General features: G+C 33.0%; 1 protein-coding gene across 1 annotated transcript in view; it reads left to right on the forward strand.

The window, feature by feature from the left end:
* Window positions 1-2241: 2241 nt before the first annotated feature.
* Window positions 2242-27624, forward strand: part of LOC148273490 (axonemal central pair apparatus protein HYDIN-like) — a gene marked incomplete at its 3' end in the record, with an annotated part of 34517 nt that continues 9134 nt past the window's right edge. The window contains exons 1-19 of the mRNA XM_088238639.1: window positions 2242-2433; window positions 3348-3536; window positions 4668-4860; window positions 7441-7579; window positions 7853-7977; window positions 9159-9341; window positions 9446-9615; window positions 10176-10410; window positions 11258-11462; window positions 14995-15062; window positions 15172-15389; window positions 17096-17332; window positions 18387-18511; window positions 19734-19920; window positions 20889-21038; window positions 21240-21442; window positions 23724-23986; window positions 24843-25276; window positions 27038-27226. Coding sequence (XP_088094765.1) covers window positions 2338-2433; window positions 3348-3536; window positions 4668-4860; window positions 7441-7579; window positions 7853-7977; window positions 9159-9341; window positions 9446-9615; window positions 10176-10410; window positions 11258-11462; window positions 14995-15062; window positions 15172-15389; window positions 17096-17332; window positions 18387-18511; window positions 19734-19920; window positions 20889-21038; window positions 21240-21442; window positions 23724-23986; window positions 24843-25276; window positions 27038-27226 — 3609 coding nt within the window. The remainder of the gene's footprint in view (window positions 2434-3347; window positions 3537-4667; window positions 4861-7440; window positions 7580-7852; window positions 7978-9158; window positions 9342-9445; window positions 9616-10175; window positions 10411-11257; window positions 11463-14994; window positions 15063-15171; window positions 15390-17095; window positions 17333-18386; window positions 18512-19733; window positions 19921-20888; window positions 21039-21239; window positions 21443-23723; window positions 23987-24842; window positions 25277-27037; window positions 27227-27624) is intronic.

Genomic DNA, 27624 nt, shown 5'->3' on the forward strand with positions numbered 1-27624 from the left:
TATGTTGAACATAAGTAAAGATGTGGGAATGACAATGATAAAAATATTAAATAATTTAGATAAATACATCGATCACTCGTTGCTTAAGTTTCGGAATAATTCATTCTTAAAGGTGATAGCTTAGATATAAGTGCTTGATGGTCAATGAAAGAAATAAAACTAAACAAAAAACATTGATAAATACCTTATATATATATGGATTATGGTGTTTAATCGAGAAATAAGCATCTACAAAAAACACAAATAATAAAACTCTTTGTTGAAATTTTTAGATTGGTATAATGTCCAAATCTAACTATTTTTTATTTCAGTATGAATTTATAAAACTTGTTTATAAATTTCAAACAAAGAATGTAAGTTTGTTTTAATTTGATATTCATTTGTTTCTGTAATGGCCGCTGGTGGATTTTTATTAGTTTTTTGGCCACGGTTCGCTATCTTCTTTAAAAAATAAACTTTAGAATGATAAATAAGATTTTTTTAATTTTAATTCGATCTTCATTAAGTATTAATTCATACTGGATACGATTTGACACCATTAAAAATACGATTAGTACGTTTTAATTTGTGCCTCATTTATTTCCGCAACATCCACCGTCGAATTTTGGTCAGTTTTTTCAAGTATTAGATCGTAGTGGCCGTGGTCTCCGTCTTCTTTGTAAAATAAATGAACTTTTTTGTGGTCCTCTAATCCGAATTTGGAGCAAGTTTCATCGTCAAGCGATCTTCTAACGCAGAGACAGATAGATAAAGCGGACGCAGCTGCAGACAACTCAACGTTCCCCCCCAACACAATCTCCGAAGCAAACAGATTTTTGTAGTCTTCGATATTTGTAACAGGTGTCTGATAAGACTCGTCACCTATTATAAAATACTGATATTCCTCCCATTTCTTTAAAACTTCTTGGAGAACAGATTCTCTAACTTCTTTGAACTTTTCTCTAGTCCCGAAAACACCTAGAGAAATCGCTTTGAAAAAGCAATGTCCATCTGCTTCCATTTCTTTCACAATAATTCCATTTGATTCGTATGTTGGTGAAGCCGTTTCTCTTTGTTTAAATTCACAGGTCGCATTTTCCGTCATTTTTCACGCACCAAAACACTGATAAAATACTAATGTTTTTAAAGTGAAAATAAAAAAATAAACAGTTCTCAAACTCACGACTAATGAAATATAAAATTATTACTAATATTGAGTGGTTTTAACTATGCTCAATTCAGAGGAAAAGTCTAGATATGGCGACTAGATTATCTATATTATATTTGTGTATACCTTTTATAGATGATTTGCAATTTCAACGCAGTCTTATCTATTCACGAATTCACTTTTATCAAATAAGTATCGATATAAAATAATAGCTTACAAATGAGATGATATGGAGTTCAAGAACTACAATAAATTTCAATTCATTTATCGCTGATACAACACACCTAAACACAAACACCAAAACCAGCAAGAACCATCGAAAACGAAATGTCAAACTGACTCAAGTGACAGTTAAACGTCAATCAACTGTTCGTGAAAAATATTTCAAATTCTGTTTGAATAAAATTTGACAACAGCGCAGTACTTACCTATCAACCCACGATTATTTATATTTTTCCAATGAAAATATATAATTTTGATGTATTTTATTTTGAATGACTGATAATTTTTGTAGATTTAACTTGTTTAATGATTATTTTATTTGTTTTTTTTTTTGTTGACGTAATGTCATAATATTTTTTTGTAAATGTTGTTTTGTCGTGTTTTTAATAAATATCAGTCATCACAAACGAATACCATTATGCTGTGTTTTAAGTTTTTATGGATTCTTGTAGAAGTTTGAGGATAGGAAGTTTAGGATAATCATTTAGTTAAATTTTTCGTATATACTTCGGCAGTAAAGTATTCCTATAATTATATTATTATTATTATTAAAATTCTCCTCACGTTAGAACCTAGAAGCCACTCACACAACATTGGAAATGTAATGATAATTCAATAGTAAGTTAAGTAATTCAACAATGTATTTTTTTTTGTTATATAGTACCAAAACAAATGCAACAGTTCAATATTGGTAACAACAATAATTTATTGCAAATACAAGTACAACTTACCCTGATAAAAACTTGAAATGTTAACCTTGCAATTATGCTTAGCCTAAATAGACTATAGGTTTTAGGTAGTTACCTACTTTATGCTATTTCAAAATTTGTGTCAATGCATTCCTTTTTTCATTTTTGTTTTTTCTCTTCAAAGCTCGAATTTTGGATTGCGTGAGAAATGTCGAAAAATTCAGCTATTATCATATACGATATTAATTATAATCTCTGATCAGAGATAAATAAGAGAAAATGGATATATTCAGTGATTTTCAACTAAGTGGGACTCTTGGCAATAAGATTTATCCAATAATATTCCAAGATGAAAGATATTTCGGAATCTCAGGGGTATTTATAATTTTATAAAAAATCTTTTTTTTTAATACCTTGTAGACAACATTTAACTCTGACTTTTATTTTATAAGTAACGCCTTTATTTTAATATCACATTGACCCACGTTAATGAAATTTTGGGCATGATTAAAACACAATACTGCTGTTTAAATAAATTTGTATAATCTAATGGAAATCATAAAATGATATTGTGAAAGGTAATTTCAAGTATTAAAAGTTAGCATTTAATGGTTATGAAAATGCATACGCTTTGGATATAATGTATTCCTCGGGAAATCTCATGCTGGGAAATAATTTTACAAGTTTTTTTTGACAAAGATAATTCCAATTTCATCCACTTTTATAGATGTCTCAGCTATTTGTTTTTATATAATCATGTCCTACACTTCAGTTCAGTGCCACAGTCCTGTTTGTTCATGAAAATAGATTTGATCTTTGAGATAAATATTTAACACTCAATCTGATAACGAAAAGGTGCCTCTGAGAAAAAGTTGTGCTGGTTTGGATATTATGTAATTTCTGTTCTGGGAAATTCTCGTACGAACATTTTGCTGAGACATCTCTTTATTGTTCGACTAGAAGTGTATCGATCCTTGTTTTGGGTAAAATTGTCTCGCATCCAGCACCTTCAGGCACAGGAACAACTGTTCTTACAGATACATTGGAGGGTGCGGGAAAATGATCCTTGGCAATAATTTATATGAAATTATGAGAGGGTTTATGATGGATGGCGCTCAACCTCCCGAGCCAACTATACCATAGGTTACAGTGGATTGTAACGGAACAAAGTACACACTTCTGAGAGCGCCAATATCTAGAATGTCTCCAAGAGAGCAGAATAGTTGACACAGCTTTCTCACATCTATGTTATCAATGAAAATATATTACGTCTTAATTTCCTCTTACAGATGTCCCCTTCGAAATTTATTAAAGAAATGTCTTTATCAACTGAAGAAAGGATGGAAATGTTATTAAATAATAAAAAGGAATCGAAGCGCACGAAAATCAATAAAATAGAATTATCTCCCCAAAATGTTATTTTTCAAAATTACAAGAAATCTAACAATGCATCATTTGCCATAATCAACTATACTGAGGTATGATTTATTTAAATACTCCCTTCTTTTTTCTCTTCCAGTGCCTTGTCGGGTCGCCTCCGATGTTGGCGATCACTGAACGAAAGCATTTCTGTCCTGCGCTACTTTTATACTCCGCAGCCAAGACGACTGCTTATTGATATACTCGCCGTAGTGTTTCCTAGAAAAAGATGACCAGAATGGTTTCCCGCTGCCTTCTCTGGTGGATTTTTCTATCGGGGTTACCTAGAATATTGCCTTCATCAATTTTATTAAAATAGATATTTAACTTGTAGATATTCTTGGAGAAGGGAATATGGAAGTCTAGGCAATTTAAGTATTACTCGCTAAATCCATAAGCATTTGGTATCCACAAAATTTATCCAGGCCTTTCAGAGGCCAACTTCCATGTGTTTTTCCAAGTCAAGTCTGCGCCCGTAGTTGAGTACCATAAAATCAACAGATACCAACGCGAAAATCTATTTTACAGATAATTTATGATGATATTAATATTAAATAAATACCTCAGTGAGTAGGAAGTAATATTGGTAGGTTATAATACCATGATTTAAATGAGACTTAAACTTGTGATTACTTATTTAACATTTAATAATGGACATAAGTTTTCTGAAACTAAACGGTGAAAAGTTCTTACATATCACTCCTAATTTTTTATTTAATTTTAAAATTCTTCTTTTAGCGGCATGCCTGCGTTCAGACATTGACTCCATTATGTGCCACAAATTGCACCAATAGCCTGCCTGTATAAGTAACGATCCTTTGCTAGCTAGAATAACTCCGCCACATCAAGCCCGGTTCAGTTGCATATGGTCCTTAGCCAGAAAAGCTTCTTCCCACCTGCCCATCGTTTACCTTCAACTTTTCTCTATTATATTTAGTAGAACCTTGTATTTTGGGCCCCTAATTATACATTCGAGGTACTCCACTCCATCTTGCGGCAACTTACCGTATTGAGAAGCTCCCTGTCCTTGTGTAACATACTAAAAACTGTCTCATTTCTAATATGGTCCATGAAATTTCTAGCATTCTTCAGTAGTACCACATTTCAAATGCCTCAAGTCCTATATTTAAAATTGGTGATATTTAAGATCGGGTTCTTGCATCTCACTCTCTTTTCTTTATTTTCCTTAGAAATTAGTGATGTTCAAAATAATTTTTGAGAGGAATGAGTTCTTCCAACTGAAACCAAATGTGAACTTTGTCAGATTAGCTCCGGGAATGCGGCTAACATTTTCTGTCATATTTGTACCTCAACATCGTCAAGATTACCTGCATAAAATTGTGTTTGAAACTTTAAAAGAAAAGCTGGTTGTGCCTATTATTTGTAAGTATCTACTTAAACCCATTTATTTTGAAGATATTTTATTTTCAAATTTGTTGGAATAGTTTATTATATACCTATACATAAAATGATTATGGTAATATGAAATTGCTTTGATTGTCTAATTAGAGTTGTGACCCTGTTCTAAGACAACCAAAGATGTATGATTTTACTAGTCCAAAACACAGTATACATTATAATATTTCATGTATATAATATTTGTATCATAAAGGAGTCTCATAAAGAACAATGTTCTGGAAACACGATTTTGTGCTAGTGCCTTTTCCAAAACATTATATTGTTTTAACCAAATGAGATCATTCGATCTGTAAAGAACTTTTAGTGTAAAATAATTATTATTTTCATAATAAAAGTACATATTAAAATAGCATATCTGGGACTACTGATGTTTTTTGCATTAAAACAAAGTTGACTTCAGATTTTTATTTCAAGTTGAAGTATTTTATAACAAAAAAGGACTTCATTGCTTTATTTACATATAAAGTAGTTTATTGAGATAATTTCTGCATTTTCAACTTGAAAATGGCAAAAAGTGGACTCCCGTGTTTAATCCACTGAGGTACAGATACTATGTTATTTAAAAGTTGTTTCGTAATAAAAATAATAAAAAAACTAAATCAACAAAAATTATCAATTCAAACAAGAACGCGGGTTGGCCAACTATAAGCTGTCATCAAACCCTCAGACTCTCGACAACCAATATCATCAAAGAAAGTAGTCGCTAACTTCTTTAGCTAGAGGCTCTTACAACATAATCATGGTACTGGAATATTGTATTATACAGGGTGTTCTTTACATCATTGTTCGTCACATCCGAAACCACGATGATCAGTATGGGCAAGAAGACATATTAGCACATTTTAAAAAATATTTAGAACAAAGAAATTTTTTAAAAGTAAAATATAAAAAAAAACCAAATGGTTGCTTACTTCTGCAGGGGAGAAGCGAGGGGGGCGCGGCCATGCGGTTGATAGTGTATCGGGCTCCCCCCTCCTCGTTTCACCCCTACAGGAGTAAGCAACCATTTGTTTTTTATTTTTTAAGATTTTAGTCAAACTAAAAATTTATTTTAATGTGCAAATATGTCTTCTTGCTCATACTGATCATCGTGGTTTCGGATGTGGCAGGGTTTAAAGAACACCTGTATATTTTTGGCCTATTTAAGAGTATTGTCTCTGTGCCAAAGAAGTTCTAACCGCTTGTCGAGTAATTATATCACTATTGAAACTCAGATTCTCTATTTATCTCTGTTTTTCAAAATAAGACATTTGCATCCCGGCAATAAAAGTGAAATGACAAATTTTCATTCATTTTCATCATAAATTCAATCTTGTAGCACCATGACAATAAATTCTTAATTCAATATTTTTGAACAGAGTTGTGGTTCCGTGGTAGTATTGTGGACTCATGGATCAAAGGTCCTAGTTTCAAATCCCACTCTATCACAACTCGATTCCCATTTTTCCGGCACAAGTTATTTACAACTTTTAGGAAATGGTATGAAAACTGAAATATTTGGGTAAATAAAAAGAACTTAAAAAATTTCTCCTATCTTACTTTAAATGTGTAGTTTATTGCAATATTTTAATAAAGTGAACATGAAACATTGATTTAAAAGGTAGTTTTACACTGCAGTATTTCATTTTTCTTGGACTGGCACCTGAAGAGTAAAACTAATCACTTTACCTTCACGTAACAGATGATAATACATACTGCATTTGGCGTAACTACTAATGCAGTGCCTTATGCACCACAAGGTGTAGATAGGGACATAATGATGATACAATATCATGTAATACAAGGTATGTACAGATAGTAAGTTCCATGTGACGGGTTCAAAAAAACCTGTGCATATTCAGGAGAAAAAAAATTGTGAAAACATGTTTAGATCTTAAATTGCTTTTCCACATCCACTCCCACTATTTTGTAAGCGCTTGTCATAGCCTGGCACAAGCTTTTGCATTCCCTCTCCATCAAAGGGTGCCGTCTGCAATGTCAAGTCGAAGAATCGGGTTGTGGTCCCGTGGCTAGTGTTGCGGACTCACGAATCAGAGGTCCGGGGTTCGAACCCTAACTTGATTCCCATTTTATGTCCCCGGAAATCTTTCCATTTTAAATAAATAAAAGAAAAGAAATAAAAAAGGTCGACTTTGTTTGTTGTCACACCCGTCTCATTACTATTGAATCACTTGTCACATATTCTCCATACGCCTCACAGATCTGTTGATAAATGTGAAGTAGTTTGATGTTCTTCGTATTAAGAAAACTAATCACAAGCAGCAGGATTATCAATTTTATTTGGCATTTCAAACAAACATCACGAAGCGTACACAACAGTCAGCTAGCTCATAATGGCGTAAACTCGTTCCCAATAGGTCAGAGTAAGTAGCGCGCATGTGCAAAACTGCGATGGCAAGAAATACAAATAGAACTTACTTTCTGAATACATCTCATATAAATTTACAACTAACTAAATAAATAGTTCCTGGAGAATTTAGGTGTCTGTACGTCTTGCAGTCAGCAAATCTTTTTTACTAAATCTATTTTCAAAATCACGTATAGGTGTTGGTCCACGCCCACTTCTAGAATTTCCTGATCAAATTTCACTTCCAACTGTGCCTGTCAAAAAACAATCGTCCTTAACTATGTGTATTAGAAATATTGGTATGATTCCTGCAACTTTCAAAATAAAAACTGCTTGGTAAGAATTTATTTAATTGTTTATTTATATTCACTGGATAAATACTTTAACATTGTCCAGGTATATTAAAATACCTTTTTTTTCTTATTTGTATGCAATGTGAGAAAATATAATATTACAAATCCACTGTAAAATAAACTATAGACACCGTGTTTTTTATATTCATTGCATGATATTCTTGTCAGTGTTTGACTCTTGCGTGGTAGGCAAACACACTGACCACGACACCAACCGGTCGACAATAATACAAATGATAAACTTATTGTATTGCAGGCCATTTTCAATACATCCAGAAATTGCGAAACTTGAGCCAAATAAAAATGCAGATTTTGTTATCAAATTCAAGTACCATAAAGTTGGCCCTGTTAAAGAAAAAATATGTATTGTCTTAAGTTCAGGTAATTCAGTAACACTATATGAATTTTATTTTGTTATGCTTTTTCCATTTCCTCTCTGAAAAATATCAAATTCATCAATGGTCTGGAGCATTCGCAGAACCAAAGCATTTACTTTCATTTCAATATTAAAAATATGACCATGTAATATCATCCCTTTGCACTGAACTCAAGTGGATTAGTTTTAATCATCCCATAAACTTTACATCTCTCTCACTTCTTAATAATGCTCTTCACAACCCTTACACACCAGAATTTCATCTACCTGTCTATCACTTCGCTTTTTTCAGGAGAGAACACTTTCCATTTCTCGGCATACCACATCATTCTTCAGTGATTCTTTTTCTGTTCAATGTTTCAGATTTTGGAATGAGCTACCTCTTCATATAAGAAATGCACCTTCTTCCCCCATTTTTAAGAAACACCTAAAACATTATTATAATACATCTTTAGAACCCTAACTTCCTTTCATGTTTTATTCCATTCCTTTCCTGGACCCCCTTCCTTCTAAATTTCTTACCTGATCCCACATTCTTTATCATATAATATTTATAACTAAAGTAATTTTATTAATAAATTTATTTTTACAAGCTCTATCTCCCTACCAAAAAAACAGCTTTAGTGGAAAGTTCAGTGATGTTTAAAAATTTGTTAAAAGACTATTAAAAACTTAGCCAAAAAAATATTTTATTTAAATTTATTTATCATATTATCAGCGCTATGATTTTTTTAACGTTTTGCATCTCTGAAATTACTCCACCTGTGACATCTCAAATTCTCTTCCGCTTCTTCTTGGTCAGCTCTGCCAATTGGTCTGTTGACGATAAGTAATTAATAATTAATAAGGTTATCTTCCACAACTTACTTTTCATTGGTTAATTCATATGAACTAGTGATGTCTTTCACGGTAGTTTGTTTTTATAAAAATATTTTTTTTGTACATTTTTACTTCAAAATGCTCTAATTTTTACCACGCATAAGAAAACATTTTTGTATCCAATTTCCTGTAGGGCTGAAGTTCCTCATTAGAACATAAGTATATTTACATAATTTTTTGATAAAAAAGGTAAAAAAAATTCACCAGTCTGTTTTTAGTTAGTTTGAAGATATTGCTTTTAGCGATAAGTCTTTGTAAATGTACATAATATAAAATAAATATTTTTTTGCCTGTCCAAAATATTTAGGTGAACGGTTGGAGAGTTATGTTAGTGCAGATAGCCGTACTGTGGATGTAAAATTTAACAAATATGACGTTATAATTCCCAGAGCTTTCATAGGCCTTACAACTCACGCCATAATAAAGATTATAAATAATGAACCTGATAGATTAGATTTTTCTTGGATGAAAAACGTTTCTCTTGAAGGAGGTTAGTTCTATCATGATCCATAAATTTTATTTCTTAAGTTCATTTCTAAGGTATATAAATTTTATTGTTTGTTTTGGTACAAATTTTTTTTTTACATTTCATAGATTCCCAAAAAACTTTTGAATCTTTTGAAGATTTTATGAAAAAGGAATATGGTATTTGTGGAGATGTTCCAGGAGACCAGGGAGATAAAACATTTCATGAAGATTTACAAATACTTTATCAAAGTAAACCATTTGCTTTCCATAATAAACACTTTGGAATATTTCCTGCTGTAAGTAATATGTATCACTTTATAATTATGGAGGCCCACGTGGTGTAGGGGTTAAGACGCTTGACTCACGCACGGAAGGTTCCGGTTTTGATTTCCGGTGGGAATCAAAAATTGAATGATTTTTCTCAAACCTGGGTGTTCTGTGCTGTAATTCATCACTGTAATTGGGCCTCCTGGCCGTTTCCATCCTAATCAGTAACAAAATTGATTTTCAAGATACTTTTCTATTCATCCATCAAGTTTTGGACTTTCATTAGTTTTCACGTAATTTTTTGAAATCCACGCTTTGCTACCGTACATAAGGTTCAGCGCCAGGACTCCAAGATTAATTTAAGTGCATTGTTCCCTCTGTTCCCGGCACTCACTCTCCTTTCAAAATATTTCACAGCCTTTTCGTCCCTAGTGAACATAATTTTCAGATGCACAAATTCTTCTACCCGATTAAGAATATCTCCATTCATAATGATCTCACATTTAGTCATACTTTCGTCACTTTCAAAAACCACTTTAGATTCATCAACATTGTTCAAATAATTCATACATTTTTATTATTCTTTTAGTCTGAGGATGTTTGGCCCAACTCTGAAAAAGAGATAATTATATCATTTAACTCTAACAAAGTTGGCGAATTCACAGCAAAGGCATTTTGTGAAATAGCCGGCCTTGTGGAGCGTATTCCTCTCTCTCTAAAGGCCATCTGTCTCGGGGCCCAGCTAAAGTTTGACACTCATCTAATGAATATGGACCTATCATTCGGAAGTGAAACTGTATTTGATTTAATAATTCGTAACGAAGGTAAACTATTCATTAGAATGAAATATTTTCGATATACAGTAGAACTCCAGTCATCCGGATTTGCAGTGTCCGGATCGTTATCAGGAAATTAAAAATAAAGAAGATGTTATAATAATTGGCTATAAGCTCGTAAATGAGTTTATTCGTCAAAGCAATTAACTTTGCTGGACATATTTAAGTAAGTTTTTAAGGTGATTCGAATTTACTGTATTATTTCAAATGCAGTGATCTTAGAGTAAATTTGGCGTTTTCTTTCAAAAGATTGCCTTAATTTAATGGTTAATCCGACTCTCCAGATTTTTGCATATCCAGATAATTGGAGTTTTACTGTATTGTGCAATAAACAATATGGAAGTAAGAAACTTGATCATTCGAAACATGCAAAAAAGTTCTTGGTGCAAGTTCATTGTAATTAATAGAATTTAAAAATTAATAAAATACTGGTTGACACTTTAACTCATTTATTTTTGATGAACCACTAAGCGATTTTTATTTTGTAAAAAGCTTAATTGGGCACCTATTGAATACAACTCGCTAATCTTATGGCACAGTTTTATGCAAGTTAGTATAACAATAATCTCTGTAAAAATTGTAACAACCATATTGAATATGGAGGCATCTACCGAGATAAGATGGCAAATAGGTAGGGCTTCAGGGCTGCCACACTAACACAGATGTTATTAGAGTTGCCACCACATCAGGATTGCTATCGTTAAAATATTATCAATCTTTTGGTTCATATATTGACTTTTTGCATACAAGTCCAGTATAAACAAATTTCAAAATAGGTTATTATTAATCTTGGATTCTAGATGTGTCTATTTTACATCAAAGTTGAAATTTTTAGGTGATATTGCCGGTACTGTAGCGTTTAAACCTCAATTCTCTAGTTTTGGTATTAAGATTAAATGCCAACCCTCAATGCTTTGTATCAAATCTGGAGACACCAGTAAATTTACCATCTCCCTTCTGGCATACACTCCGGGTCCATATATTGAAGATCTGTTATTTGAAATTCAAGACTCATTACAGATTATCAAATTTACAGCTAAGTATGTAGAATCTTAATGTTTAAACTAGATATTGGATAGATTAACATATTTTCAAACAATCAAATTTTTTACCAAGCCATCTCCTATACACTCCCCTATAAATATACATTCATTTGGTTTACTCACGCATCCACACACACGCACCCTTATACGCACATACACACACATGAATACAAAAGTTGCACACTCGTACAATTATGTAAACTCTCTCCTACATTATGTATTATTTAATTAACAATGGATTTGTTTTGTAGTGAAATCTGTTTCGTGTGTTTATAATTCTATGCATATCTTTTTTTAATTGAATTTTTTGGATTTTTTTTTTTTTTTCTTTTACCTTTTTTATGGATTTTTATTATATTGCATCAAATGTCACTATATTTAAATCTAATTAATTTAACTGTGTATTTTTTATTGTTATTTATTATGGCTTGACACGGGCACAGCCTTAAAAGTCTTAATAGGTTCACTTATATTTAAATGAGTGTAATTTTGAATGAATAAATAAATAAATTACAGGTCATTAGCCCTGTAGATGCCTAGACTTCTATATTACCTTCTCTAAAGTGTTCTTCATCTTTGTTGTAATATGTTAATATAAACAGCTCCCCAGGGAGTTGAATCCAGTCCTTGTCTACAAAAATTTAGACAAACTCAAAATACTGTTACCTTTATTTATTATAAGAAATTGCATTTACAATTGTTTTTTTTTATTTTTTTATATATATTTGGACCCCTGTATTTAGTAGCCTTACGTGTCATGTACAAGGCTAAGGTACTCGGAAAAATTGTTTTTGTTTGTCTTGGAAATGCAATGTTTGATCACTGATTTTGGTTTATTACCTTTATGAGTCCAATCACCATTGTTGCAAAGTTCAAGAACAATGGCGCGTGATAACTACTTTTAACTACAGTGTGGATATCTGTTAAGGATATTCCATCTTTCCTGCATTCTGCTTGAAGATTATTGCATTCGTGTTTTTTATATTTTCTTTCTCAAAAATGTTCCTGGACTCTATGATTGCATAGTAAACAGCAGTCTAATACCTTATTACACAAAAAGAATAAGATCTATCACAATATCCTAAGTATTTTACTAATATTTTGTTGCAAGGTGGCGTGTATAAAATAAAAGATTTCAGCTCACATATTTTCTCTGGAGTTTTATTTGCAACTTAACCGACCATAATGAAATAAAAATACAACAAATGAATATCGTGGAAATCAGATCAATTTTACATGAAATATTATAAGTTAGTAGCAACGTCGTTTAGAAGGCAACCGGAATCAATGGTGGTCGGAGAGTGTCTGGTTTAAGTTTCCCGCTGTTAGCGCCGTGTTGCGTCTCTGTGTTGGCAGTTTTGTCACCTAGAGTTTCATGTGTCCAGTGTTGCAAGTGGCCATAGTTCAATTGGTTTAAGTATTGTGAATACATTTCTACTTATTGTTGTGTGATATTAAAATGGCCACCAAAATTGAATATTTGGGTAAATTATATGGAGCCAAATATTTACTTCTCAAATAATTAATTTTAAAATGTTAAACAAATCCCCAATAAACGGTGTAAAGCTAGCTCTTGCTGACTCTATTAGGGTATTAGGTGTAACTGTAGACAAGCATCTCAACTGGTCACTACATGTGGATAACGTCTGCAAGAAGGCTGCCAATCTTTCTGGAATGCTTGTGAGAGCGGCAAAACCAACATGGGGGTGCTCTCCTGCGGTAATGCAGCAAATATATTATGGTGCAATTGAACCTCTTGTTACATATGCGGCCAGCTTATGGGGTGAAGCGGTAAAAAAGAAATGCAATAAGAAAAAACTTGACAGCTTACAAAGACAATTTGCCATAATATCTTGTAGAGGATACAGAACCATTTCACTCATCTCTGCTCAAGCTCTAACAGGATTTACACCGTTAGACCTAAAAATTCAAGAAAGGAAGGACATTTATAATGTTAAGAAATTTGGTAAGCTGTATTCCATTCCAGATGATCGCAAGTATCAAGGAACTGCAAACTATTTCGATTTACCTCACCCGTGCGAAAGAATTCCCGAAAATATTCTTTTACTTGACAAAGATATACCTCCTTATGCTCCCAACGAAATTAGAATCTTTACGGATGGTAGCCTGCTCGACGGAAAAGTGGGAGCGGCATTCGTTCCTTTTGAGAGTGATAAAGAATTACCAGGCAGAACATTTAAATTAGATAATTTCTGCTCAGTTTTCCAGGCTGAACTACTCGCAATACGAGAAGCTCTCGAATGGTTATTAAAGAAACCACCAGAGAGATGGGTTATTGCAAAAATATTATCAGATTGTCGTTCGGGCGTTCAAGCTATAACAGATACTCGGTCGGTAAATCCATTCATTGTAGATATTCAGAGTAAAATTAAGCATCTAAAAATAAGAGGGATGAACATTCAAATATGCTGGATAAGAGGACATGCTGGTATCGTAGGAAATGAGAGAGCGGATGAACGAGCAAGATCCGCAACTTGTAAAAGAACGGCACCTTTCTTCTCAGAGTTTCCCCTTAGCTTTGCCAAACGCTGTATAAAACAAAATACGCAGCAGCGTTGGGAGGATCATTACCGCGCTTCTTCTGCAGGTAAAATCACTAAAATGTTTTTCCCAACGCTGGCTGATGCAGCAAACTTCCGTCATCATCACCAAAGTACTTTCGAAACGACTCAAATTTTTACCGGACACGGAGCTATGAGAAGTTATCTATATAGGTTTAAATTAAGGAATGATGACTATTGTCCATGCGATGATATTTCTTCACAGAGTATAGAACATCTGTTATTTCAGTGCCCATTTTTCAGTTTGCAACGCCATAATCTTGAAGCAGAATGCAGGAAAGATGGAATATCCTTAACAGATATCCACACTGTAGTAAAAAGTAGTTATCATGCGCCATTGTTCTTGAACTTTGCAACAATGGTGATTGGACTCATAAAGGTAATAAACCAAAATCAGTGATCGAACATCCCATTTCCAAGACAAACAAAAACTTTTTTTTCCGAGTACCTTAGCCTTGTACATGACACGTAAGGCTACTAAATACAGGGGTCCAAATTTATAAAAAAAAAAAAAAAAAAATCCCCAATAAAATGAATAAATATTAAACTATAACATAAGTAAAATAACTCAGTCATTATTGACATGTTTATCATTATTTTATCTACACCTGACGGTGCATAGGGCACTGCATTAGTACACAAATCTTAGCATATTTTGATCATTTTTTACGTGAATGCAAGATGATCAGTCTCAGGCTTCTGGTCTCAGTCCAGGGACTATAAAATATTGCAGTGTGAAAATGGCTTTTAAACTTAATAAAACGGAACAATAAAATTATACGTGGGACGGATTATGGTTCCCTGGTAGTATCGCGGACTTAGGATCAAAATGTCGGAGACTCAAACAAGTTTATTTATGACAAAATGAAAATGGACCCAAAATATTTCAATGTTCTTGCAGTTTTGTCTAAGTCGTTCTTAATTAAAATTATAATTTCCAATTTCAGGGGTATGGTTAACTCGCCAACATTGAAAATAGAGCCTTCATTGCTTGAATTTGGATCAGTCTCCATAGGTAAGTACATTGAACAACTTTTAAATACTTTTAACTGTATTTTACAATAACTGCTGTTTTTTATTTGTACAAATACTGTTTGCATATCGCGCAAGTTGATCTTTTCCAGGGTTTGAAGTCATACGATATTTGAAAATCCAAAACATCTCCGAAGCTACGCTTCAAATAGAATTTAAAATCCCAACTGATGGAGTCATCTCGCCCAGCATTAATGTTCTCAGTTTTATACAAACTATGGACAAACCAAAATTGCCCATTTTACCAAGAGAATTTATCATTAAACCTAATATCTACACAATTACACCGATGGAAGAAGCTCTCATCAAAGTAAGATATGTTTTTTTTTTTACAAATGGTTTGTTTTGAAAGCCGCCAGTAGTGTCTTAAAATGTTTAATAACCCTATGTTAATATGCTAATGCCTATTGGTTAACCAAGTAACAACCAAATATTGTTTGTGTTAGTCGGCACACTAGAATTATTTATTTTATAAATTTATTGCGTAAATAAGTATACATATTTAATAACAGGGAATCTATATAAAACTAGTGAATTAGAAAATGAATACGGAACGTCCTCTGGTTAGGATAGTCTCCATTTAACACGGCTCAGCCTGTTCCAAGATGAAGATTTTTTGTTTTAAAGTATAAATTCTTCTTTCTTTTTCTTTTTCCACATCCGCTCTTAAGTGGAGTATGTGGACATCACCAGTTGCATCCAGGAGACCCTATCGCCAGCCAGTACTTTCGCCTCCTCTCACGTCAATCCAGCGCCCCTTAGTTCTGCCGAATAAAGTTGAAAGATCGTCATCGACGGCCTTCCAGGACGGCAAGAACCCGCAGGTTTAAAAAAGAGGCAACATGGGTTTAGGTTCTCTTGAGGCATGCGCAGCATGTGTTCAAGCCAGGTCCACCGCCGCATCCTTAAGACGCTTGTTATAGGAGGCTGCTGCGTCCATTCTCGGACTTCAATGTTAGTTATTAAATCGAACCACCTTATGCCTAATATTATCCTCAAGCACTTACTCTCAAAACTCAGAAGTTTGGTGTTCTTTGGTAAGGTGCTAAGATTCACACCCTTATAAGAGTCAGATCACAATGAAAGCAGACTGCGATAATAAACTGGTGCATGTGCATTGTAAAGATTGGTTTATCGTAGTCACATGGCTATATGCCAAATTTCAAAATGTCAAAGTTAACGCGGGTCGAGTTTCAGATTGTCCGTTTGTCTTGCACTTGAAGTGTGGCAATGTTAAAAATATAATAATCCCTTATTATTTCTTTATTTATTTATTAAGAAAATCATACAGTCTTAATATAAATACAAGGTACAAAAGAACAATTTTAAAAAAGTAAGACCAATTACAGATTTCACATGAATTTATTATGAATGCAGGAGGAGAGGGGAAAAAGTAATTAAATTCTAAAAAAATATATTTATATAAAAATAAAAATATGAAATAAAAAGTACAGAAAAGGGATAAGACATTCCATAGCTCCAACTATATTTTCCTCCTCTCTCTCTGCTTCCATGAACATTTATATTTCTTAGTAAAAATTCACAACCAACAATAATTAATTAGATGCCGGTAGTAGATGTACATATGAATAAGTAAAAATTAAGAGTTGAAATTATAAGTTAAAATTACGAGTTAAAATTAAAATTAAAAGTTAAAATTTAAAAATTAAATTAAAAAGTTAAAATTAAAATTAATATTAAAAGATAAAATTAAAAGATAAAATAAAAAGTCAAAATTAACAGTTAAAAGTTAGACAGGAGATAAATTTAAAATGTCTTTAACAGATCTGATAAAAATAAAGAATTTTCAGTGTAATATGTCGATGTCACTAAAACTGTCATTATAGTTAATCTGTATTCTTTGAAGAGTGCTATTTTTCATATAATTAGTCAAATTTATGTTGATGTTCCATTGGAATCGGTTAAACTTTATCACTTTGATTATTACTGACAGCAGCACTCATTGTAATTGATCTTCTGGTGTACGTAACTGTATTCATCAATAATAATTTTTAGATTAAGCTCATTGCTGGGACACGGAGGCAGCAAGAAACATCGCTGGAGCTTTGTCTACAAAACTCTGAAGTGAATCCTCTCGTAATACCGATTACCTACAACGCTGGCACTCCCAAGATATTATCTCTGACCCCTGCACTAAGTATGAAGGAATGCTTTATCAATCACAAGAATAGGACTCGTATTCTTGCCATGAACAAAACAGACATGCCCGGGTTCTATTATATATCTACCAAGGTACTAACAGCGTGCTACTTGAAAAAATTTAAAGGAGTCTCCAACATTATTCAAATGATACACTTCTATGTGTCATCACAATTATATACAAAAGTTTTTCATCTCAACGGCTAGATAGTGTTAATACTAGCGAGTCATTTGTTTATTTCATAGAAACAAACAGTCAACAATGATATAATAACATAAAAAAGATATGTTTTAAAGACAGACCAGCGAAGCTTCTAAATAAAAATCATAAATATTAAATTGTGGTACAACAAAAGGGTGTGTTTGTGTGTTTTTGTATGAGAGTAAGTGTAGAAGTGTGTTTGTGTGTAAGCGTGTGGGAGTAAGTGTTCAGGAATGTGTAAGCATGAGCATCATTAAATAGCAAGTGGGAGCGTATCGCAACCAGAAAAAATGAGTCTTAATTTATTTTTAAATAAATTAAGGGGCATGTTAAATATATCGATAGATAAAAAAAGCATTATAGTTTGAGCAAGAACGATAGAGGAAAGAGTTAGTGCTACAGACTGGTAAATGGAATAAATACTTATTTCTCAAAAGAGGACAGTAAGATTAATTTTGGAGAGTAGGTTAAAAGAGTCTACTTTATTTTTTAATTATGTATATAAATAGCATAATTCAGATATAGTGCGTTTATTTTCAAGGGTGAAAAATCCATTTTGTTTAGCAGATTGGCTGTAAGTGCAAAGTGTTTTATAGTTTTTATAGTTTTTATAATTAAAAAAATTTTCATTGAACATTTTCAATCCTTTCAATGTTATATAAACTAACTCAAGAAATGTAAGTCCAAAATTGTTGTTTTTGAGTTTGCAGAAAAGTTCCTGAATGTATTTTCTATCCACTAAATTCATTTGTACTTTATTTTTTTAACTTAAATTCAAGAAAATTAATAATGGTGGCTCAATAATCTTTATGCCATTGTTATTTCTGAATACTATTTAAATCTAGATGGCATAAGTAGTAAGTTATCTTCAAGTTGTGCCTTTGATGGTGTATGTCACTGTTATTCCTTGAATGTGTGATATGTAGGTCAATGTTTTTATTTCAGATAGAAATAACAGATGTACTGTGGGAACTCGAACCCAAAGAAGGCACAATAAAGCCGAATGAAACCTTAGAAATTGGTCTTATACTGGAGACACAATCACTGGGACATAGATCCGTCAAAGTTGGGTATGCTTTTTTAGTATTTCCAAATAATTTAAAGAACCGGATTTAACCCCCTATGGAATTAATTACGATCATAAACAGGTCATAAGCCCTGTAAATGCCTAGACTCTCATATTCCCTTCTCAAAAATGTTTTTTCCTCTCTGTTGAAATAAATTTAAATATGAATAACTCCTTAAGGAGGTAATCCAGCCAGTCTGCAAGCATTTGGACATAATCAAATATTGTTGAATTAACTACCTGGTAAAAGAAGAAGTATAAAAATTGGAAAATTGTTTTCAAGCGTTGCCTAGTAGGTGATTTGGTTCAGCCGGATGAATCTCACCCACGTGATAAAGGTTATAGCTCTTTTACTTCATAAAAGTCAACAGATGGAAAAGTTGACGAAATGTGGATGCTCAAACAAATTTATTTTTCTAAAATTCGCCTATGTTTATTTTATAAAACTGAAAATACATGTGTGTATTTATTTTATTTTTTTATTTATTCACAATATACTTATGTTACATTTATTGAGACATAAATCCCAACTCCATGGAACCAAAGTCCTGTGTTGAGTTTGTTTGTTTATCCGTCACATCTCCGAAATGGCAAGTCGTAGCGGCCTGAAATTTGGACATGTCATTTAAGATGCGATTTCAAGGTTAACGTTGCTATTTTCAAGTAAAATTTGAAACTACCTCTACTAGATAAAGACTCAAACTTTATATGGATGCCTAGTCCGGCCCTGACATATTGCCCTTAATCAACTGTCATTACCAACAGTAAACATACTTTAATTCACAAATTTATCCCCTTAATTGAGAAAAAATAGTATCTGAAGTAAATATATTGATATAAGGAAAGTTTTTAAGCAACATAATACACGTGTTGGGACAATAAATGCCAAAAATCAATGTAAATCAGGGGAAAATATTCGGAATCAATTACCTGTGAAAACTGACTCCTTTAACACCTTTGACCCTCCTACTGCTGCAACCAAACATACTGCAATTCACCATAGTCGATTTTTATTTTTTATAGCGTAAATATCCAAGTTATTTTCAAACAATGCCAAGCACACCGACAAAAGCATCCGACAGAACCTTTATGTGTTTGTTGTCAAACAAAACAAAATGGTCGCTAACCAACAAATCAACATCGCTTGCGTTCTATGAAACATAGTGATAGGGCTTCTCTCTAGGTTACGCATTATTACTCTGAGCTAATAACGCTGTTTATTTTAGTTTCCAGTTGTTTGGGGATCCATGTCCAGTATTTTTGAGTCTTGTTGACTTAATAGGAGTCGGCCCCAAAGTACTTTGCAAGCCGGAGTCTTTACACTGGGGTGAAATAAGCGTGTTACAAACTGATGCTAAAACCATAACTCTATCAAACATTTGTCCCATCGCTGCTCCATTCAACTTCAAGTTTGTGAGTATTCAAATTTTTTAACCCAACATATTTTTGCTACCAAGCAATTGTTGTCGTGTTGAACTCCTGATATAAAATAATATTTATGAGGTGTTTTTTACGCCACAATATTTGATCATTTTAACATAAAATAAAAAATATTGTGAAACCTCCAATTATTTTTTTTTATTTGAAATTTATTTATTTATTAACCCTTACGGATTACATTCATTAAACAAAATATTTTTCTTTTTTTAAATTCATATTATATTGGTAATGATAATATTTTAAAAATCTTTTGTTAAGGTTTTCTGAGTCTTTTATTTAGTTTTATCTGGTCCCTGGATTAATAGTCTCGACTGTCCTTGTCTCATTTTAAAATGTTGTATACAATATTGTTCTGATATTCTCGAATTTTGTCTTTGTTTACTACAATTTTTTACAAAGTTTTAGTTCTTCGTCTACAATAACATCAGTGGCTAATTTATGAATAAACTTTAAGCATCTAGTTTAAAGAGTTCAGTTATATTTAATTGTTTAGTTTGTTTAAAGAGTTCTTTAATTGTATAAAAATTCATGATGTGTAAAAAAAATCATTTTCACGTAGTCGATAATTGAAGACATGAGTGAATGGCGGCATTATGTAGCAAATTTTTAAAAGTCGGTCCTTTTTTTTTTTACTTAATGAAGATTTTATATACAGCCCTTTCACATAAAGCCTATTACACTATAAAAAATAGCAGAAAACCGATTTGAGAGCGAATGGAGGTATGATTTAATTGTATTAGTGTTCAAAATTTTAATCCCAGATATCTTTGCTTTTTGATTTGTCACAAAACACCTTTACCCACTCATGTCTTCAATTTGAAATACTACTTGGTCTAATCGGACCCTTTTTCGTTGGTTATAAGTTAACATGAAAGTAGTTTAAGAAAGTGTATGTCCTTATTTTAGTGAACAAATCACAATCATATTTAGTATCCTTTCAGATCAACCAAAATTCTCCCTGGTCTTTGGATGTCACAAATGGTATTATTGAAGGTGAAAAATCCATAAATATAGTGATTAGCCTAATGTTAAAGGATGCTGGTGTCGTCCATGATAAACTTGTATTAAGCATTGAAAATGCAAAAGATATTGTAAGTTTTATATTATTATTTTTGTCACACTCAGAACTATATTTTTCATCTGTCTGGGTACAGAGAACCTATATCACTAAAAAATCAGACATGGTATTTTTTATTACCCTGTCCTTACATATTTGTATTAAATAATGCAACAGGGTGCTTAGCACTTTAAATTCTCGTAAAAATGAAGTAAAAGTAAAAGTTTTTTTCTAGATTATTCCTCTAAGCGCCAAAGGAGTTAGCACTAGTATAGTGGTAAACCCGAGTGTAGAGCCCATACTAGATCTGGGATATCAGTTTACCCAAATGCGTTTGCGGTTCCCATTGGATATCACCAACCACGGTACTAAAGCACACAACCTCAAGTGGTCCACGATCAACGAAATCAAAAAGAAACAGGGCGATCCTGACCCGGAGTAAGTTAACACCGTGTCACACACAATTAAAAAAAAACTATTACACACTATTTCAAAAAAGACAGAGTTGTTGGAGAAAGTCCAGAGAAGAGCAACTAAAATGGTAGTTTCTCTAAGAAATAAATCATATGAGGATCGCTTAAGGGAGCTCGGGTTAAGTTCACTGGGAGAGCGGAGGCAGCACGGTGAATTTATTGAAACATTCAAAATCTTAACTGAGCAATATAATGTTCACTATGAATGAAAACCGCCATCTCAGAGGTCATTCATTGAAACTAAACACTGCCTCCTTCTCATCCGACCCCAGGAAGAACTTCCTGACAAACCGAGTTGTGGAGAAATGGAATGGCCTTCCCGAGAAAGTGATTGGTGCTAGTTCAGTTAATGTTAACTAGATGCACACAGCAATGTATAATGTTTAATAACCGTGTACAGTTGTACACTTGACATACACGCATCAGCTTAACAATAATAATAAAAATAATTTCATGACATTAATTACAAAATATTAAGGATTTACCTTTGAGATGAATGGTAGGATTACATCAATTCATATTATGGACATAATTATATTGCTCCAGTGTGATGTGTCGTGGTGCGGCATGATGCAGTCCCGATTCAAGTCTGTGCCAGAGCGATGAGGAGAGGTTACGGCACATCACAACAATATGTTTCTAGTAACCTCTGGCACATTGAGCCGGCATTGAAACACCGTTCACATATACTCAAACCCGTGTTTATAGCAATCGCAATATTTTTTTGTTTGTTTCTAACAGATTGAATACGAGAGATCTTAAATTTATTATTATTATTTATTTTAAGCGAACAGCTTAAAGCTGATATGCTTAAATCTATTTCAACTAAAGTTAGTTGTTGGCGCATTTAACTTTTCCGAAACAAACCTAGTCCATTTTTGAACCCATTGAGACTACACGTTGAGATCAGCTCTTGTGGCAGCTTATTCCAACCATCAACAACCCTATTGCTCAGGAAATACTTCCGTGGATTTAGATTGAATCTCGTTTTCTCCAGCCTGAGACTGTGGCCTCGAATACGAGCATCTTGTTTAAGCTTGAACATGGGATCCAAATTTGGGCATAAATGAATGATCCAATCATTTTTTAAATGTCATTTTCAGTCATAAAGTGAACTTCTGTAAACATAATTTCACTTATTATAAATAGTAACATATCCCAAACTCCATTGAACCAAAAGCCATGTGTTGAGTTGGGATACAACATAATGGAAAGTGGAAGATGAGTGGCATATTATTTAACCCGCCTGTTTCTGTGATTTAACCGGCATTGATAATTGCACTTTATTAATTAATATCTCGGAAACTACTATCATTGAGTAAACCTCAACACACAAGAGAAAAAATTATATCACATGTTCAAATATATTAGATAATTTTCAATTAAATTTCAATTCAATTCAATTAATTTATTTTAAATAATACATACATTTCAAACTTAAATTTGATAAATGCATATTATAAAAAGGTAAAAAATACATAATAATATTTTGTCCAACAATGTTTTAAGTATGTTCAAATCCAAATCTCACCCACATAATAAAGGTTTCAGCTCTTTTACTTCACAAAAGTCAACAGATGGAAGAGTTGAAGAAATGTGGATATTTTAACATGTGCAGAATTGTGAACGTAATACAGTGTGCAAAGTGGCTACTTAAACAAAGTCAATGACAGATCATCGAATGGCCATCCCCTCGATTCTCCCCTATTTAATGTGTTTCTCCATTCATCTTCACTTTATTTCCATTTTCTTTTTTTTATGTTTAGAATGAATTCCATGTTGAGTGTAATAGTTATGATTTAATTTTTGTTATTTTCTGTACTTTTAACTGTATATTGTAAGAGCCCTCTGGGCGTTTATTAAATAAATAAGCCCTGTATATGCATAGACTTCAATATATTCTTCTCGAGTATGTTTTCCCTCTCTGTTGCAACAAATTTATATCTAAATAACTCCCCAGGGAGGAAATCCAGCCTGTCTACAAACATTTGGACAAACTTAAAAAATTGTCAAACAAATATAACTTGTACACATGTACACTTAAATACAGAACACCAATGTCGGCCGTCATTATGATATTTATATGAGTATAACAGACTGTACAGTGTCCTTGTATTATGTATCACAAATGCATATGTAAAGAGTGACAACCCTCTTTTTAAGAAGCCTTTGTCCCCACTCCTTGCTTCTGACTAACTTCAGGTGTATTTGTTTATCAGTACAAAATGTTTAATGCTTTGTTCTAGTACATTCTTCCACTTTAATCCATCGGAAGTAAGGCTCGCTACATTCGAGAATGCCGTCATATCTGTGGAAGCGCATTCGGACAAGGTGCAAGCTGTCCGGGAGCGCTGGTATCTTTACGGGGCCATAGAGTTTGGGAAGAAAGAGTTGCTATTGGAGTCTGAAATTTCTGTTTCTTTCATCAAACCCGAGATCGAAACATCCAAACGCCTCGTGAACTTTCAAATTAACCAGGGACCTTATGAAAAACAGTTCTTTGTTTTAGGTTTGTAAATACTACGTTTTACGACACATTATACTTGTTGATGATAGAATATGTCCATAGTCCTACGAGCAGGGCTTTTATGACCTACTATTTGGACGCACATTTTTCTTTTTATGAGGATTTCAAGACATTTTAGCAGGATGCATTTAAAAAAAAATGTATTGCGTCTATTTTTCTCTTGGCGAGTTTTTCAATAATATTTCTGCCATCCGTCTAGCCTTAATGGCTGTGAATATAATCCTATCAAAATTTTGAGCTTAACCGAATTTTGGTAAACAAGGACTGGATTCCACTCCCTGGGGAGCTGTTAATATTAACATGTTACAACAGAGATGAAGAACATTTTAGAGAAGGTAATATAGAAGTCTAGGCATCCACAGGGCTTATGACCTGAGTGAAAGAGCTTTATTTATGCAGGTGAGATTCATCTCATTGAATTATTTCACCTACATTCTAGGCGACGCCTGATTTTTTTTTTTTTCAATTTCTATACTTCTTCATGGACTAGGTGGATTGATCAACAATATTTTGAGTTTGTCAAAATTTTTGTAGACAAAAACTGGATTCAACTCCCTGGGGAGCTGTTAATATTAACATATTATAACAGAGATGAAGAACATTTTAAAGAAGGTAATATAAAAGTCTATGCATCCACAGGGCTTATGACCTGTCATTGGCTGGTGTAAGTGGCCGCTTTACACACTGTGTAACAATCACCATTCTGCCCATATTTTAACATCTATATTCCTTCAATTCTTTCATCTGTTGATATTTGTGAAGTTTAAAGAGCTGAAACCTTTATTTATGCGGGTGAGATTCATCTAATTGTATCATAATCCTATTTTTTTTCTCTTAGATTACGTTGTTTTGAAGAATGTCTCTCTGGCTGATATTGAAATTGAGATCAGTACAACTTTCCCTTTCCAAATAGTCGTAGGGAAGACGGCTTCGGACATAAACACGAATAAAAAGTGCCCGTTTATTTGTTCCAAAATGCTCTCCGATATATTGGCGAATGATCCAAACATGCACACGTACCAACTAGAACTGAATGAAAATGACGCCAATATTACTGCAGAAAGTGACAACAACTTTGATATTGACAATATTAAAGATGTGATCAAGAAATTTGGCGAGTATTTTGATTTAGTGCAGTCTCAATTATTTACCTTGACAACCAAAGATGAAATCAACATCAATTTATTGTTCAACGGAAGTTTTGGACAGAATTACAGGTTGGAAAAATTCACAAGTGCACTGGTCATCAAATATGTAGGTCACCCAAAAAAGGTTTGTGTTTTTGCATATTTCAGCCCATTGCAGATGAAGTGTATAAACTTTTTATGTTACATTTCTGTATCAGTATAATCCAAAAAGCTTTTTTTTTGCTGTATAAAACAATTGTGTTAGTTAAATATATATATTACAGATCTAAATGTGTTGCAACAGAAGGAAAACATTTTTGAGAAGGGAATATGGAAGTCTAAGCATTTACAGGGCGTATGACCAGTCATTAGCTGGTTTAAGTAGCCACTTTACTTACTGTGTAACATTCACCATTCTGCCCATGTTTGAACATCCACATTTCCTCAACTCTTCCATCTGTTGACTTTTAGATTCTTCTAAATTTAGATACGAATAACTCCCTAGGGAGGAAATCCAGCCAGTCTGCAAACATTTGGACATGCTAAAAAAATTGTTGAATCTACTAACTGGTATAAGCAGAATTATAAAAATTGGAAAATTGTTTTTAGCCGTTGCCTAGTAGGTGAATTGGTTCAGCCGGACGAATCTCACCCACATGATAAAGGTTTCAGTTCTTTTACTTCATAAAAGTCAATAGATGGAAGAGTTGAGGAAATGTAGATGTTCAAACATAGGCAGAATAGTTACACAGTGTGTAAAGTGGCCACTCAAACCAGCCAACAACGGGTTATAAGCCCTTGTAAATGCCTAGACTGCCATGTTCCCTTCTCAAAAATGTTTTCCCTTTGTTGCAACAAATTTATATCTGAATAACTCCCTAGGAAGGAAATCCAGCCAGTCTGCAAACATTTGGACATATTCAAAACATTGTTGAAAAATATTACAAATTAAAAATGAAAAAAAAAGAACAAATCAATGGCTCAGTTCTATTAATTTTTTAAGTAATCCAGTTAGGGATAACGAAAAAAATTATGTGTTAAATTAGACTATTAATTATATTTAAAAAAACATACTTTTTCAATTCTACAAAGGTGAAACTCTTAAAAACTATTGATTTTCAGAAGACAAATGTTTTCATATGGGAATAAATGAATTTAACAATCTCTCAGCTCCATAACTAATTAAAATATTGTGATTATTTGCATAACGCCTTTAATCCTAAAACTAGAGTAACCATTGTGTATATGTTTTACATAAATGTATTCATATATACTAAACTTAAGGTGATGTGAATAATTATTTGTTACAAATCAATTTAGGTCTGCCAAAACTTTGGTCAGCCATTACTCAAAACAAGCAACTTCTAGTTATCTCTGTATGGAGCTGAGCTATCGAAATGAAGACAAAATCTCATAGAGTTAAAACTTTTACCATTTTGTCAGTTGGTTTACTTCACATACAATGGGCTCATTTGTTAATGGGCCGATAAAGATTAGCATCTTGTGTGAAATAGAAATGGAATTCAGGACAAATGTTTTCGACTCAATTTATATAGACCAATAGAACAAATTTCATAAACAGTACACACATTTTACCTATTTGGCTTGATCCACTCATCGATCTGTGTGCAACCCACCTCCATTATCCATTTCTTAATAGCAATTTTATATTGTGAGAACTTACTAATTGTCCTTATAGATAATGGAAGTAGATTGTACACTTTAACCGAGTAGTAGGCCAATCCTCTTTGTAGGTTGTATTTATATTTTTGCAGCATCAGGGTGGAGTATCTAGTAACTCTTGTATTTGTAACGGAAGGTAGAGAATAATGTTTACGTGCGTAAAGTAACAAAGCTTTTACACAAAGTTGTTTTATGTATTGCTCACATTGCTTTATATTTACAGGAAAAAATAAAACTGGTGGGAGAAATAAACTATCCCGATGTTATATTTACCCCAATAAATCTGAATATCGAGTGTATTCCTGGCTCTTCCAAAAGTGTAACTATTGTTATGGAGAATGTAACTCCGCTGACTGTCAAGTATAGAATGAGGTGGGACAACGTGTTTATCCAGCCCCTCACTTATTCAGAGGTACATATAAATAGAGCTTTGTATTCAGCCCATCACTTATTCAGCGCTATGCATTGAGTTCTTTACTTATCCAGAGTTATGTATCCAGACTTATCCAGCGCCACCTATCCAGCCTCACTTATTCAGAGATATATTTCTAGACCTTTACTTATTCAGAAATATCAACATTTTGGGAACAAAAATTGTTTGAAACAATTCAATGAACAGCCGTAGTAGAAATATATTAAAAACTAAAAAGACTGCACAACTTACTCCAAAAGATACATCAGTATAGACAAGTCTATACATGCATAAATTTGTTATTTAAAATATTTTTAATTTGAATAAACACACATAAAATTCTTCTTCTTCGCAGTCTCAATCCTGGGCATTGGTTTGCAGTAAAGTCCTGCATCTCG

This window comes from Micrasema longulum, unplaced genomic scaffold, assembly GCF_059751315.1.
Source record: "Micrasema longulum isolate JH-2025_06_02 unplaced genomic scaffold, ASM5975131v1 h1tg001938l, whole genome shotgun sequence".
Lineage (NCBI taxonomy): Eukaryota > Metazoa > Arthropoda > Insecta > Trichoptera > Brachycentridae > Micrasema > Micrasema longulum.